The following is a 14,975-nucleotide window of genomic DNA, read 5'->3' as shown; positions in this document are numbered from 1 at the left end:
TGTTTATTAGGGAAAGAGTGTTTCACATCTGGAGAAAAACCACAAGTGGCTAGAAGGTTTGAATACTCATTGCAAAATTGTTTTTGTACTGAGTTCACACACTAATGGTTTCCACTCAACAATGGAGCCCATCAGCTACACAGGTATCAATTCATGATTCTCAGACCTGGGACTGGACCACAGAGAAGGAAATAAAAGGCCTCCTGAGGCAATTGCTATCTCCTCCTCATCTAGAATAAATGTCCACGTTTATTTATTGTTTCTGTACTATATCTGCTCTAAAGAATAATGCAAGCTCCCAGCTGGGTGAAACCCAAATTAGCACAGCACTGTCTCTAAGACATTTAAAAATGTGCAAAGAGAAATTGACCACTGCTCTCACACTGTAAATTCAAATGGCAATTTCTCTATTGTATAATTTTTAATAGTGAAAGTGTTTTGTTTTTGTTTTTAGGAAAAAACACTCAGCTGCTCAGTGAGGCAGAGTTAAAATATTCTGCAAAAACAGCACTTATGGAACAGGCAGAACCCCTGGGCCATCAATTTATGAACACACAACTTGTGGCACAAGACAGGTGTATTGTTGCAGATTCATGGTCCGGAAAAGGATTTTATTTTATTAAAAAATTTTTTTAACAATAAACACTTCATGGCAAACTATTTTTATGATAAGTGACTAATGGGAATAAAAAGTATATACAGTAGAATCAAATACTGGCACTCCCTGGGGCTTTCACTAGCTTTCTTCTGCAGCTGCTGGGCACGTTCTTTTCCACTTACATTTTATAATAGGGGTCTCGGTTGTCTGGTCGTACTTGTGAGATTTGTTAATCAAATGCATTCCAGTCCTAGCTAGGGTATCTAGTGAATCTAAGACAGTATGACTTCTGGAGACATTCTGGCAGGGCTCAGCAAGTCTCCCTTGTTTGGGTATTTTTTTCTGGTTGAAAACTCTGCTTAAAATTTAGTTTCTTTCATCTTAATCCTGAGAAACCACATGCATTGAGAAGGGACCAACAGCATCTAGGAACAGGGGGTTGCCCTCATTAACCTTCTCCTCCAGTTTTAAATACAACAATGCAAGTACAAGAGGAAACGTCAAGGTTGTCCGTTATGTAAAGCCACCCTGTGACTCCACCTACGGCTATGGAAATGCATGGATGGCTGAGTGTGAGTGTATGGATGTGCAGGTGAGTTGTGAGTTTGAGTGAATGGGTTTGTGAAAGTGTGAATTTGCACGAATGTATATTTGTATGCTTCTGAGTGTTTGTGTATGAGTATGTTTGCGTATGTTTTTTTGAGTGAATGTGTTTGAGTTTGTCTGCTCCCTGTGTGTATTTGTGTATGATGATCTGTGTGTGTATTACTGTGAATGTATGAGTATAAATAAGTTGCGCATGTGTATTTATGTGTAATGCTATGAGTGTGTGTATGTTGAGTGTATATATGTGTATATGTCCATTTTGTGTGTGAGTTTGGGCGAGTGTGTATATAAGTATATGGTTGGTTTGTGTGGTAAATGCGTGTTTGGGTGAGTGTATAAGTGTGTGCACGTATGTAGTTGCCCGGGTAAGTGTGTAATTGCATACAAGCAAGTTTGTATTTTTGTGTGAAGTGCTCATTGTGGTTGTATTTGTTTTTATATGATTGCATAATTTTCTGTGGAAGCATTGTGTGTGTAGGAGTGTGACTGAGTTTACGACTGTGTATTTGTGTGTATGTGTATTCTTGTTTGTATGACTGTGAACGTCGTGTGAGGGTGTAATTGTGAAAATGCGAGCGTGGTGTTTCGACCTGCACGTTGTGTCAGTGTGTTGTGTGCATGTGAGTGTATATATTCGTCTGGGCGTGCGGGCGCGCGTGTGAACGGGTGAGTGCTGCCGCCGCGCGCCTGTACCTCCCGGCTTTCCGCCCCATCGCGGCGCGGAAACAGAGGCAGCAGCCGGCCAGCCCGGCGAGGGAGGCACTGCGCGCGCCTGGGCGAGCGGGCTGAGCTGCCGTCACCGCCGCCGCGCCGACTTTGCCCTTTAAATCGGTCTCCAAGCCGATTACAGCTGATCTCCCACGTGACGTTTTACCTTCTGTTTCCCGGAGCCAGTTGCCCGAGGACAGTCCTCCTCGGGCTGCCGCGCGTCGCGGCGCCCCAGACCGCCGCGGGGCTCCGGCTACCGCAACTTCGGGCGAAGTGGAGACGGGTCCGGGCGCCCTCTCGGGGCCATTTTTCCGCGCGGGCGTCGGGGGCTCCCCGGGCTTCGCTCGGCCAGGAGGGCGGCGGTCGCGGCCGAGAACGTGCCCTGGCCGCAGCCGGGAGCCCCTCGGATCCGCGAGGCGCCACGCCTCGAAGGGCGGCGGGGTGCCCTGCGCTCGGCGTCAGGCAAGGGGGCGCCCTTCGCCAGCCCGGACCGGAGCGGGCGCGCCCTGGGGCGAGTTGGCCGAGAGATGGCTTCGAGGCAGCGGTGAGCCCCCCGCACCCTCACCATGCAGAAGAGCGTGCGCTACAACGAGGGGCACGCCCTGTACCTGGCCTTCCTGGCCCGAAAGGAGGGCACCAAGCGCGGCTTCCTGAGCAAGAAGGCAGCCGAGGCGAGTCGCTGGCACGAGAAGTGGTTCGCTCTCTACCAGAATGTGCTCTTCTACTTCGAGGGCGAGCAGAGCGGCCGCCCGGCGGGCATGTATCTCCTGGAGGGCTGCAGCTGCGAGCGGACGCCCGCGCCGCCCCGGGCCGGGGTCGGGCCGGCCGGCGCCCGGGACGCGCTGGACAAGCAGGTACCATCCGCCCTTCTTCCTCTGTCTCCCTCCCTCCCGCCGTGGAACTCCCTGTTCCAACCCTCGAGGTCTAGGGCTCCACAGAACGCGGGAACCGTGCTCCGAGATCCTAGGTTCCCCTGCGGTGTCGGGGGCAGGACATCTGCACGCGCCTCCCCATCTCCATCCCCCTTTCTCCCCCACCTCCTTGTAATCGGTACTGAGGCCTCGCTTTGTTTCTTTCGCGACCCTGAAAGAGGTCGGCTCTTTTCATTGCGAACCATCCGTTGCTTCGCTAGACTTTGTTCGGAAGGATTTTCTGTGGTGACGTGGGTTGACACCTGTTGGATTTAGATTGGCAAGACGGAACTAACTTATTTGGGAAAGTTTGGTTTCTCCCTTACCCGGCTGGTGCGTGTAGGTCTGTTTTTTTTTTTTTGTTTTTTTTTTTTTTGTTTTGCCTGCACATGTTTGATGGCTGGTTGTGTAAGGAAGAAACGGGGGCTCCCAGGAAAGGACAGGAACTTTCTGTTGGCCGTTTTCAATCTGTTTTTGTGGTTTATGTCCGTTTACCTTGCTAACATTTGACCTGCTGGGTCTAATTATGAAGGTAAATGTGAATCCATTTCCCTCAGGATTAGTATTTGCTAGCCACATTCCTGCTACGTTTAAACATGTGGGCATTTTTAAAGAATGCTTCTCTGTACTTTTAAATGAATGCTTTGAAAATAAATGTGACCTTTTTATTCCGGGTCATAATTTTATTAGTTTTGCTGTGTTCGCACTCGGGGAGGACAAAAGCCCCTCTAGGTTTAGTACCTCCTGCCCTCTCCCCCCCCCATTCCTGCAAATGCGAAATTTATATATAGTTTTTTCAATCACCATTTGGTTATTAAAGTTAGAGCAGACTAATTTTATGGTCTCAAACGTTGTCATTCGCTTCTGGATCTCCACCTTGAAAAAAAGAGGCCGATTGTTTTCGCTGTTGCATAAAAATGTTTCGCAGCTGAATTTTCCCAGCAAGTTAGACCAAACAGCTTCTCCGGCAAGAGAGTGGCTGTGGGAGGCGCTAGCGATGGGATGAATAAGATGCCTGCATAACCCCTGGGGCTTATAAAACAATGTGTAAAATTAAGAGGAGTTCAAACTAGATTAACCAGGAGTTTTTTGGTTTTTTTTTTTCCCACTTCGGTTTCACTATAAATCATTAACAGACTTATTTGGCTTAACTTGTTATAGCGCATATAAATCTTAAATTTAAAAAATATCCTCTTTGGTTTTTGGGGACATGGTGAGGGTTTTTTGAAAAACTGATTTCCTATTTTGTAGATGTAGATCCTGGAAATATAAGTTGAAGTTTCAAGTTCTACATTTTTTAATTTAAATTAAGAGAAGCAAAAGGGTTTTGAGGAAACAGATTTGTTTCAGTATCTATTTTTTTTCTGTTGGTGAGATTTAAAAAAAAAAAAAAAAAAAGGTATGTGTTCTAAGGCCCCACCAGAGCCATAACTAATAGGTTCTTTTTCTTTTTTTTTTAATGTTTATTTATTTTTGAGACAGAGAGGCACACACACACAGAGCATGAGTGGGGGAGGGGAAGAGAGAGAAAGGGAGACATAGAATCTAAAGCAGGCTCCAGGCCTTAAACTGTCAGCACAGAGCCCCACAGGGGGCTTGCACCCAGGAACTTCGAGATCATGACCTGAGCCAATGTTGGACACCTAACCGACTGAGCTACCCTAGATTCTTAAATGTTATTATGTGTGAAAGAAAATATCCTGAATATATCATTGACTTAATTCCAAATTAGGTTTTCTCTTTGTATTTATACTAATATCAGGAGCTAGCCACTACTTTTTTCTTTTTTTGAGTTGGGGGTGGTAAGATGTTACTTGTTGGAACTTGTCTGGCTGGCTGACCAGTTAATGTTATATGAAAATCAATATTTTTCTACTTGGAAAATATCTGTACTGTCCTCTTCTGGACAGTTTTCTTTATACCACACTTTAATAAATAAAGGTAATCTCCAAATAGTTTGACTTTTATGCCACTTTCTAATGGAAATCCTAAGCAAGTCATCCTAGTAAAAAAAAAAATTCTGTTGTCATACAAGTTATGAGTATTTCTCACTCATTCTGTACATCTTTAAGAGGATAGAAATGAGAACCTTTGGTCCATGTGAAAACATCTGAGGTACACAGGAGTTGGATTGGGAAATCTGTCAAATTGTGTCTTCTGTTAGCCATGCTTGCCTGACTTAGGTTAGTTTAGCAGGTTGATGCTTTTCTGTAATACTGCCTGTCTGGGTGTGTTTGAAGAATTAAGAAGAAATTGCAAAGATAGGAAACAAAAAGAAACCTACCTTAAACTTACAGTTTATGCACTGGGTTCCCTTTCAGTTAATTTATGTTGCTGTGTGCTCCCATCTTCTCAAGCACCTAGACTTGAAACTGGCGAAGTTGAGGCACTGAACAGGGACTGTCTTAAGGTTTGCATCTCTAAATATCCTTCTGGAGCTTTCCGAATAAATGTCTCTGTCCAACCCATAAACATAGTTGAAGATCAGGGCTTGAAATGAGATTTAGGGAGGCAGAGTGGTTTTCCTCCACCATGTTGCTGTGACCTCCGTATGCAAATTTCTTAACAGTTCCTCTGTGTTTTTTTTTCTTTCTGTGAATGAAATCTGTTTCTTAATATTTAGAAATTAAGAGTCGGGCTAAGAAGATTTCAAGTTGCCTTTCAATAATGGTATCTCCTGTTTCTAATGTTGTAACAGCAGCGTGAGCTTTTGCTGTGTAGAGGATGTGACAGACTATTCCATAAGATTTAAAGATTACCATTCTCAGTAATAAATACTAAATCTGAGAAGCTAAGGACAAGCACGTGATCAAAGTGGACATTCTAATAGGTCAGCAGATGTGCAAACCAACATCATTGCTAGAACAGAGACATTCTTATTTACATTGGAGGGCGATGTAATGTCACTGACAGTTACTATAGTTAATGCAGTTTTTGCTATAAAATGCCTATAATCATTCTTGTCAGTTTAAATGGTACTTATCCTTCAAATGATTCTTAAATTCTGTTTAATTGTGTTTTAAGGTAAGTCATAAGAAGAAAACACTCACTGGTTTGCTTCTAAATAATTCAAAGGAAGTTGGGTGATGAAAGAAAAAATTAAGGTTTTTATTTTAAACCACTGTTAAAGTGTTTTTTTTTAAACTGCTTCCAGTTAAGAAGAAAAAAGAAAGGTGTTTTTCACTTTACAAATGTGCCTATGTTGAAGGAATATTTGCCTTGCTTCATTTTTTTCAGGAGTGTCCCAAAGATTTCACTTTGGTAAGTTCTTAGGAGATTGATTGCAAAACTCTCATATCAAGTTTCCTTAGTGGCTACTTTTTTTTTGTTTTATGTTTATTTATTTTTGAGAGATAGAGGGAGAGAGATAGAGACATAGGATGAGCAGGGGAGGGGTAAAGAGAGAGAGGGAGACACAGAACCCAAAGCAGGTTCCAGGCTCTGAGCTGTCACCACAGGGCCCTTTGCAGGGCTCGAACCAAGAACCACGAGATCGTGACCGCGAGATCATGACCTGAGTCATGACACCCAACCGACTAAGCCACCCAGGCGCCCCTCCATAGTGGCTACTTTTTAGGTACTTTTAGTTATGGTGATATAATTAAGATGAATTCAGCCAAAAAAAAAAAAATTGCAAATAGTGTTCCTTTTCTTGCAAATGTGTGTTGGTGGTACTTATTTCTTTAAAAAAAATCTCCATTTATGTAAAATGAAAAACTTTTCGTTCTAGGTAAAGGCGTTCAAGGGGAATAGGAATTTGAGTTTAGTAAGTACCTTCTATGTGCCAGGCTCTGTGTAAGTCTCCATTATCACATCTCATTTGAACCTCACTTCAGCTCTTGGAGATTGGTAATGTTTTATTCGTTTTTACCTATGCTAACACTGAGACTTACAGCATTTTTGGGATATAGAGATGATCCAAGTCCAGCTCCAGGTATGAAGATTGAATCATCTCGAGGAGTGCCTTAGTAAGGAAGCTTTTTAAATAGATTGAGCTTCAAGAAATTTAAAATCTGAGTGGGATGGGGGTTGGGATCACTGTTTTGTTTATTCTTATTTCCCTTTAAAGACTAAAGGGCAGTTGTGATTCTTGAGAAATATAATTGCAGACCATTGCATTTTCAAAGAAAAATGAGATTTATGTTTAAACAAACAATTTTAAATTTTAAACAAACAATTTTGCATGGCATTCATTTCCTTCAATAGGGGATCTGTAAAAATATTTGCACTTAAGTGAAAGTGCGTATCCGGTTAGTCTGGTCCATCTAAGTAACTGTATGTGTCTTGCTTATTAGCAGGCAAGACATATAGGAGCAAAGCGGTATTTATTCTTATTTTCCTGGTAATATTAAGTGTTCCATTCACCCTGATGTCAGTTGTTGTTGGTCTAAAAGATCTCCGTAGTTCTGGAGGTTTAAAGTAGTAGATACTTGTCATATTTGTGCTGAATTAAACATGTTGATTTAATTTTAAAGGGATTAAAGGTTATGTGATTTCCCCTGTCACCTCATTACTAACCAGTCATTTTAGCCTTCCTAACTTGACCACAAGCAGAGGATTTTAATCGTTTTATGGAATTAGGCAGAGCTGTATGCAAGCCCTGAAATACTTGTGGAGGGTGGAGAGTGTGGATGGTGGATTTTAGGTCTAGTTCATGTTGTTTAATTGATGCATAATAACCAGCTCAATATTTTCTTTTCGACCTTTGCTTCTTGAACATAAATGAAGGGAAATGGGATAAAAATATTTACTAAATGTTATAAAAAGTTTTAAAGCGTAATTTAAGGAGGAGAAATGATTTGTTGCTTAAACTTTGTAATCATTCTTTCATTTAAACTTAAATGAAGAAAAATTCAATGGATTGGCAACATGTAGTTATTTTAATTTTGGTTACAGTAAACCTTACTATTTATATTATTGTGACATAATTTGATTTCTTTGGGAATTAAAAAATAGAGATATTTTCCTTTCACTGGGTGATGATAAATTGTAGAGCATGTGTAATAACCACGTTTCTGGTTTTAGCAAGCAAATGTTAATAGTTGGTTAAAACAATTGATATTACTGTGTGTTTAATGCAGATATGTTTAAGGTGATCTTGTCCATATTTTTCAGTAAATATGCATGCTTCGGTCAATGTAATTTTAATTTTGTAGAATAGGAAAACCTAGTCCTTAAGATTATTTTGTAATGAAAGAAGACAGGTTGACAAACAATTTGGCTTTACTTACTAGATCTTAAGTCCCAATTTTTACACTTTTAAACTAGCTTTGTGTTTTCATGCTTGTTCATTTGCATTATAAGAAAGGGATATATGTACTTATGTATGTGTGTTTATTGGGTTTGTTATCTTCTATCATTAAATATGAAACATTTGTTATGCAGTTACATATTTTGGAGTTTACAGATTTTTATTTATATCATTAACATTTTAGGATGTGAATTGTAAATTCAATCTGTCTACAAGTTAAGGAGTTTTATTTTTCAGGACTATATATTCTGTTTCATTAATCACTATATGAATTCCTCTTGGAAATAAGCTTACCTTAATTTAAGACTGTGTATAGTAAAATATTAGTTAATATTTTAAGTGAAACTAGAAAATGATACTTGTTAGGTATCAATATAGTACTGTTGCAAACATTTGTTTATTTTATAATATTTGGTCATTATTCTAAAATTTACCATTATTCCAAAATTATTTGTTATACTTCAGTTGGTATAATTTTCAAATATGAACCGATTGTGAAGTTATAAATACATGATTTTGGCTCCACCAAAACGTATAGTTTAGCTTTTCTGCCCAAAGCGTATATTTTAGCTTTTCTGCCAAACATGATGGTATGTCTGTTTAGAAAAAAACAGTAGCAGAATTTTCTTTCTTTTTCTTTTTTTTCTTTGAGAAAACATTGGTATCAGTAGGTGGACCAGAGGTGCAGAAGGCACATATTCTCACTTTTCCTTTTTACTGGCACTTGAAAAAATTAATTTTTTTTTTGAGCAGCAGGCAAAAGTTTATTAAGAGTATAAGATCAGAAAGGAAGAATGGTATGAAAGCTCTCTTTACAGAGAGGGGGGCATTCGAAAGTGAATGCTCACCGACTACAGACCAGGGACTTTGTTTATTAGGGTTTTGGTTGACCCTAGGGGCTTAATAGGGGTAGTCTATGGCCAAATGTTTCTTGTGGGTCATACATGGTAAGACTTTTGTCAAATTCCTGAAGGGAACCTGAGGGGGAGTAGGTGGTGTCTGTTACATTCTTAAGAGGAACCTTAAGCCCGAGGGGGTTTGCTATGGTCAGATGCTCCCGGCATTCTTCCAAAGTATGTGCTTTCCCCATCCAGAGACCTCAGGTCCTAACCTTTTCCTTTCTGCCTACTGAATCCTGTCTTTTCCTATCATATTCTCCCCCCGCCCCTGAACATGTGACTGTCACTGCCATTAGGAATTGGGACAAGGACTGATCTTAACTGCTTCCTGCTGAAGGGGACAGTCAGAGCAGGTTCTAAGGTCAGTCCAGAGGTCCGATATAATGGGGAGGTGTTTGGAACATCTGGGCTAGCAAAATTTTCTCGGACGTCTTATTTTTCTTGCATATGCGACGGCTTAGTTAGAAGACATTGATATCTTAGGTGAGCCCCCAAAGAAACGTTGCAGGACTTTTTACCTCAGTATCTGGAGTTCATTGTCTCACAGCTTCAAAGAATGAAGAGGTGGACAGAAAAGGAGCCACAAGCAGAAGTTTATTAAAAGTAGAAGATCTGGGGCGCCTGGGTGGCGCAGTCGGTTAAGCGGCCGACTTCAGCCAGGTCACGATCTTGCGGTCCGTGAGTTCGAGCCCCGCGTCGGGCTCCGGGCTGATGGCTCGGAGCCTGGAGCCTGTTTCCGATTCTGTGTCTCCCTCTCTCTCTGCTCCTCCCCCATTCATGCTCTGTCTCTCTCTGTCCCAAAAATAAATAAACGTTGAAAAAAAAAAATTAAAAAAAAAAAAATAAAAGTAGAAGATCAGAAAGGAAGAATAGTAGCAAAACTGTCTTTACCTGCTGAGAGGGGACATTTGAAAGTGAAAAACTTATGATTCAAGGAAAAATAAAGACGCAAATCATTTTTCCTAAAACTCCTCACAGTAATGCCAAACGCCCCAGATATACTTTTAAGGAAAAGGCAGAGGGGCGCCTGGGTGGCGCAGTCGGTTAAGCGTCCGACTTCAGCCAGGTCACGATCTCGCGGTCCGTGAGTTCAAGCCCCGCGTCAGGCTCTGGGCTGATGGCTCGGAGCCTGGAGCCTGTTTCCGATTCTGTGTCTCCCTCTCTCTCTGCCCCTCCCCCGTTCATGCTCTGTCTCTCTCTGTCCCAAAAATAAATAAACGTTGAAAAAAAAAATTTAAAAAAAAAAAAAAGGAAAAGGCAGAAAGGCATGCGAGCGCGCGCGCACACACACACACACACACACACACAAGTTTGAGTTGATCAGTGTTTATTTCAATCGTATTTGTTTTCTTTTTGAACTATAAAGAAAGACATGAGAAAGTGGGGAGTCCTATAAAAGTCTACTTTACAGCATCAGAGTAGAGTCAGTTAATGAAAGTTAGAATTGTCGGAAGATATGAGAAGACACAGATAAAATGACATTAAAACAGCTATGCTTCAAAATAAAATTTATCGATCCTTTAGTGCTGTATTTTTCTTAAATGTAGGCCACAGTTTCTTTTATTAGCTCTTCCCATACTCCCCAATGTGACATTGCATGAGACCCATGATGATACAAACAGCAGGAGTCCAAGGGACTCTGGTTGCTGGTACTTTGCATTCTTCTCAGATTCCTGAAATGTTTTATTTTGTCATTGGTCTGATTTAATTTAGACAATGCCTGATTCATTTCCTGAGCTGTATTTATGAGCCCGTGCCATTTGTGTGACTAATGTAAACAGGGGTTAGTGCTGTCCAATAGAGGGAAGATTGGAAAGCTAAGAGGTTTCCTGGGAATAGCAATGTAGGAATGTGGAGGTGGTAACCTGGTCTACGGCTCATCATGAAAGTAGCATCCGAATTCCTCACGGAAGCCATGCCGAGACCATGTCAATGATGTGTAGGTATAGGAGGCTGTTCACATCTGATAGGAATTCGCTTTCTTTTAACTTTAGGTTTATCAGTTTCCAAGTCTGATGGTAGTATTGTGTATGGCTCGGTTCAAGAGTGAAATTGCCAGGGTTTCTGTCTCAACTTAGCTACTCACCTATATGTGATCTTGAGCAATGTCTCTTTCTAAGCCTGGTCCTTGCCTGAAGACGAGCATCATGACAGTACCTACGTCATCAGGTTGTTGTCAGGCAGTAGTCCACACCAGGCTCTTAACATGGCATGTGAATAGTCTACACATTTGTCAGCTGGTGTTTCCATTAAATTCTTTCTAATGTAATTCCTTGTTGGCTTTCTACTTTATTTTATTTTTTATTTTTTTTAAAGTTTATTTATTTATTTGGAGAGAGACAGAGAGAGCATGAGTGAGGGAGGGGCAGAGAGAGAGGGAGACAGAGAATCTCAAGCAGGTTCCGTGCGGTCAGCACGCAGAGCCTGATTTGGGGCTCAATCCCATGAAACTGTGAGATCATGACCTGAGCTGATATCAAGAGTCGGACTCTTAATCAACTGAGCCACCCAGGCATCCCACTTTTTGTTTTCATTACTTTGGTCATTTAGGAAGTTTTTTCTTTCCTTCCTCTTTAGAAATGTTTTAAATTTAACACAAAATAGAATAGTTCAGGGAATGCTAATATATCTGTCTTCAGTAATCTCCAGCTTTCTGCTTTCTTGTGATCTTTGTTTCCCTCCACACATGCTTCTTTTTCTCCCTCTAGACTATTTTAAAGCAAGCTCTACACATTGTATTATTTAACTTATAAATAAGGATTTTTTTTCTTTTTTGCATAAACCTTGTTTGGCACTGAATATTATGCTAAATGTGGCTCTCAAAAGAATGATCTTGGAAAGAGGATGTAATGTGTTTCTGTTTTAATGTGTGTTGTTATAATGGTCCTCATCTTTTTGCTTCTTTGATATCCTTATAAAGGAAAAAACTTAAGACAGTAGTTGTGAAGACGTAAAGGTGGTGGAATTAGCTTTTAAATAAATTCCAGTATGTTAAATCCAAAAGAAAAGAAATTTGAAATCAGTTGTTTAGCTGTGATCATAGTGTAAAAATATTTTCATGATTTGACTTCACTCTAGGGGATATTAAATCATAGGGGATTCTCTTACTGAGGGTTCTTCTTTGCTTTATTGAAGTCCATTTTCCAAACTCTTAAGAACTGTGTAGCTCGAAGAATCTTGTTTAGAGCAAGAATGAGTGCTTCCTCCTGTGGCATCCTTAATGCTGCTTCTCACAAAGCTCAGCTCGTGATTGGGGCTGATTGGCTCAGCTCGTATTTGGGGACTAGACTGATCTCTGACCAGTCCATGGGTTGGCTGTTAAACTAGAGGGGTCATGGGTGAGTTAGTTTTATGGAAAGTTTGGTGGGTGTGATAGACATCATTATTGACATGTCTAGTATACTCATCAAGCTAGTTAATGCTATCTTCATCAAACTAATATTAATTCATTATGAGCCACATTCTCTTCCTTCACTAGCAGTTTTATACCCTCACCATATCAATATGATCTTTCCAATAATATAATTTCTGTCCTCTGGTCTTGATTGACCTCCTGTATTGTTTAGGGATCATGTTCATAATTTTCCCTTACTTTTTAATATTTTAATATTCAAAAATTATTTGAGTATTTTTCCTTTAATAATAAATTAAATATAAACTTTTTTTAAAGTATAGCAAATGTAGAGAAAAATGCACGAATTATAAGGATGCCAGTTGATGCATTTGTGCAACGTGACTGTGTGTAAGCAGCACCCAGATCAAACGTTTAACATGATCAGCCCTCCAGAAACTAACCTCATGTCTGTTCCTCTTCACTACTCCTAGACATAGAAAACCACCATCCTTACTAATAACATTAGGGATTGCTTTTGCCTGTTTTTGAACTTCATCATGGACTCATGCAGTAAGTACTCCTTTGCGCCAGGCTTCTTTCCCTCAATGTCATCTTTGTGAGCTTGATCTGTGTTGTTGGATGTTGTGGTCCATTTGTTTTCATTTCTTTTAGTATTCTACTGGATGAACATACAAGATCTTCCTTGACTTACAGTAGGGTTATGTCCTAATAAACCACTGTAAGTTAAACATATCATAAGTCAAAAATGCTTTTAATATACCTAACCTACCAAACATAGCTTAGCCTAACGTACCTTAAATGTGCTCAGAACACTTATATTAACCTACAGTTGGGCAAATCATCTATCACAGAGCTTATTCTATATAAAGTGTTGAATATCTCATGTAAATTATTAAATACTGTACTGCAAGCAATAAACAGAATGGGTGCATGAATGCAGAATGGTTATTAGTGCATCAGTTGTTATCACTCATGATCACGTGTGTGGCTGACTGGGAATTGTGGCTCATTGCCACCAGCAAGCATCATGAGAGAGGACCACACTGCATACCAGTAGCCCAGGAAAAGATCAAAATTCGGAATTCAAAGTGTGGTTTCTACTGAATGTGTATTCCTTTTGTACCATCACAAAGTCAAAAAAATCGTAAGTCGAACCATTCCAAGTTGGGGACTGTCTGTATAACTTTCTTTATCTCGTGTTGATGGACATTTGGATTGTTCCCACTTTGAAGCTATTTTAAATACTAAGGATACAGAAATTACTGTACAGGTCTTTTGGTGCACATACACATATGCATTTCTGTTGGGTATATGCTTGGGAATGAAATTGTTGGTTCATAGGACACACATACATTTGGCTTCAGTAATTTTAGCCAATTTTCTGAAATAGTTTTATATTGGTTGATGTTCCCACCAGCAGTGCAGAAGAATTCCAGTTGCTCTACATCCTTTCTAACCCCCGGTATTATCAATCTTTTAGATTTAAGCATTCTAATGGGTCCGTAGTAGTATCTCCTTTTGGTTTTCATTTTCATTTCTCTGATAATAAGGTTGAACATCTTTTCTATTATTTATTGACCATTTGATTTTTCTCTGCTTTGAAGTGCTTGTTCAATCTTTTGCCCATTTTTATGAGTTATTTTACTGATCTGTAGGAGTTTTAAATATTAATTTAAACTATATGAATTGCCATTTTTGTACATTAAAATTCTTGAATATCATAATTTCATATTGTTCATTCTAATATATTTGAGGACATGATTCCTTTGTTAATTATATATAGTGCAAATGTTTTTTTACCCTGGCTTGCCTTTCTACTCTCTTAAAGGTGTCTTTTGATGAAGAGAAGTTTAAAAATTTAATGTAGTATAAATTACCTTTTATTTATGGCATTTGTCTGCCCATGATATGAATGGGGGTAGGGACAATATCTGGAAGTGCTTTGTGTGGAAGGGGCAGGAGCCGGGGCCCTCCCCTGGTGTTCTGTGGTCAGTGCAATCAAGTGGATCACAAATGATGCAGTAGTAAGTAAAATCGAATGTGCTTGCAGCAGTTTCAAATTGCCATGCCAGGGTGTTTTCCCTTTGGAGGAAGGCTGAAGAGGTAATTCTGAAAGACAAAAAATCATAATGTTCTGTCTTCCATATACTTTTTGAGGTCTGAAATAATTCCTCCCCTACTACACCTATACCTTTCATGTGTAAGGGTCAGGTCCAAGAGGGCTAAGGGAGGGCACCTTTATCAAACTTAACCAGAGTTAAGCTTGAGTCCCTGATGCCCCTTTCAGCTCTGCTGCCTCTGGAAGTATGTATCAACCAGGCTGGCCTGGAGGTGCTGTAGTGAAAAAAAATATATCCACAGTGCTCAAGATGGAATCCTCAGTTTTCAAAACATAAATATATAATGCCCTATAACTCTTTCTACTTTTATTCTCATCATTCCCTAGGAAGTTGCCAAGAAAGAATGGTCTCTTCTCTTTCTTGGAATACCTACTTTCAGAGATCAAACTGCCTTACTAAAGCGTATGAATGGGAGGGAATAAGGAAGAGAGAGGTGGACAATCAATCCATTGTTGACTACACAGATTCATTTCAAGGGCCACAATGGTGTAGCTGGAAGCAGCTAATCAGTAACCTGAAAATTATGA

The 14,975-nt window shown here is 40.1% G+C and overlaps 1 protein-coding gene across 2 annotated transcripts in view; it reads left to right on the top strand.

Moving 5' to 3' along the window:
* The first annotated feature begins 1,696 nt into the window (after positions 1 to 1,696).
* Positions 1,697 to 14,975, top strand: part of RASGRF2 (Ras protein specific guanine nucleotide releasing factor 2) — a 247,373-nt gene continuing 234,094 nt past the window's right edge. For both annotated transcript variants that reach the window (XM_025924243.2, XM_086697680.1), the window contains exon 1: positions 1,697 to 2,766. In XM_025924243.2, the coding sequence (XP_025780028.1) occupies positions 2,479 to 2,766 (288 nt within the window). In that variant the 5' untranslated portion in view covers positions 1,697 to 2,478. The remainder of the gene's footprint in view (positions 2,767 to 14,975) is intronic.

Source organism: Puma concolor, chromosome A1, assembly GCF_028749965.1.
Source record: "Puma concolor isolate L17-30 chromosome A1, mPumCon1.1.hap2, whole genome shotgun sequence".
NCBI lineage: Eukaryota > Metazoa > Chordata > Mammalia > Carnivora > Felidae > Puma > Puma concolor.
This window is presented reverse-complemented; position numbering and strand designations above follow the sequence as displayed.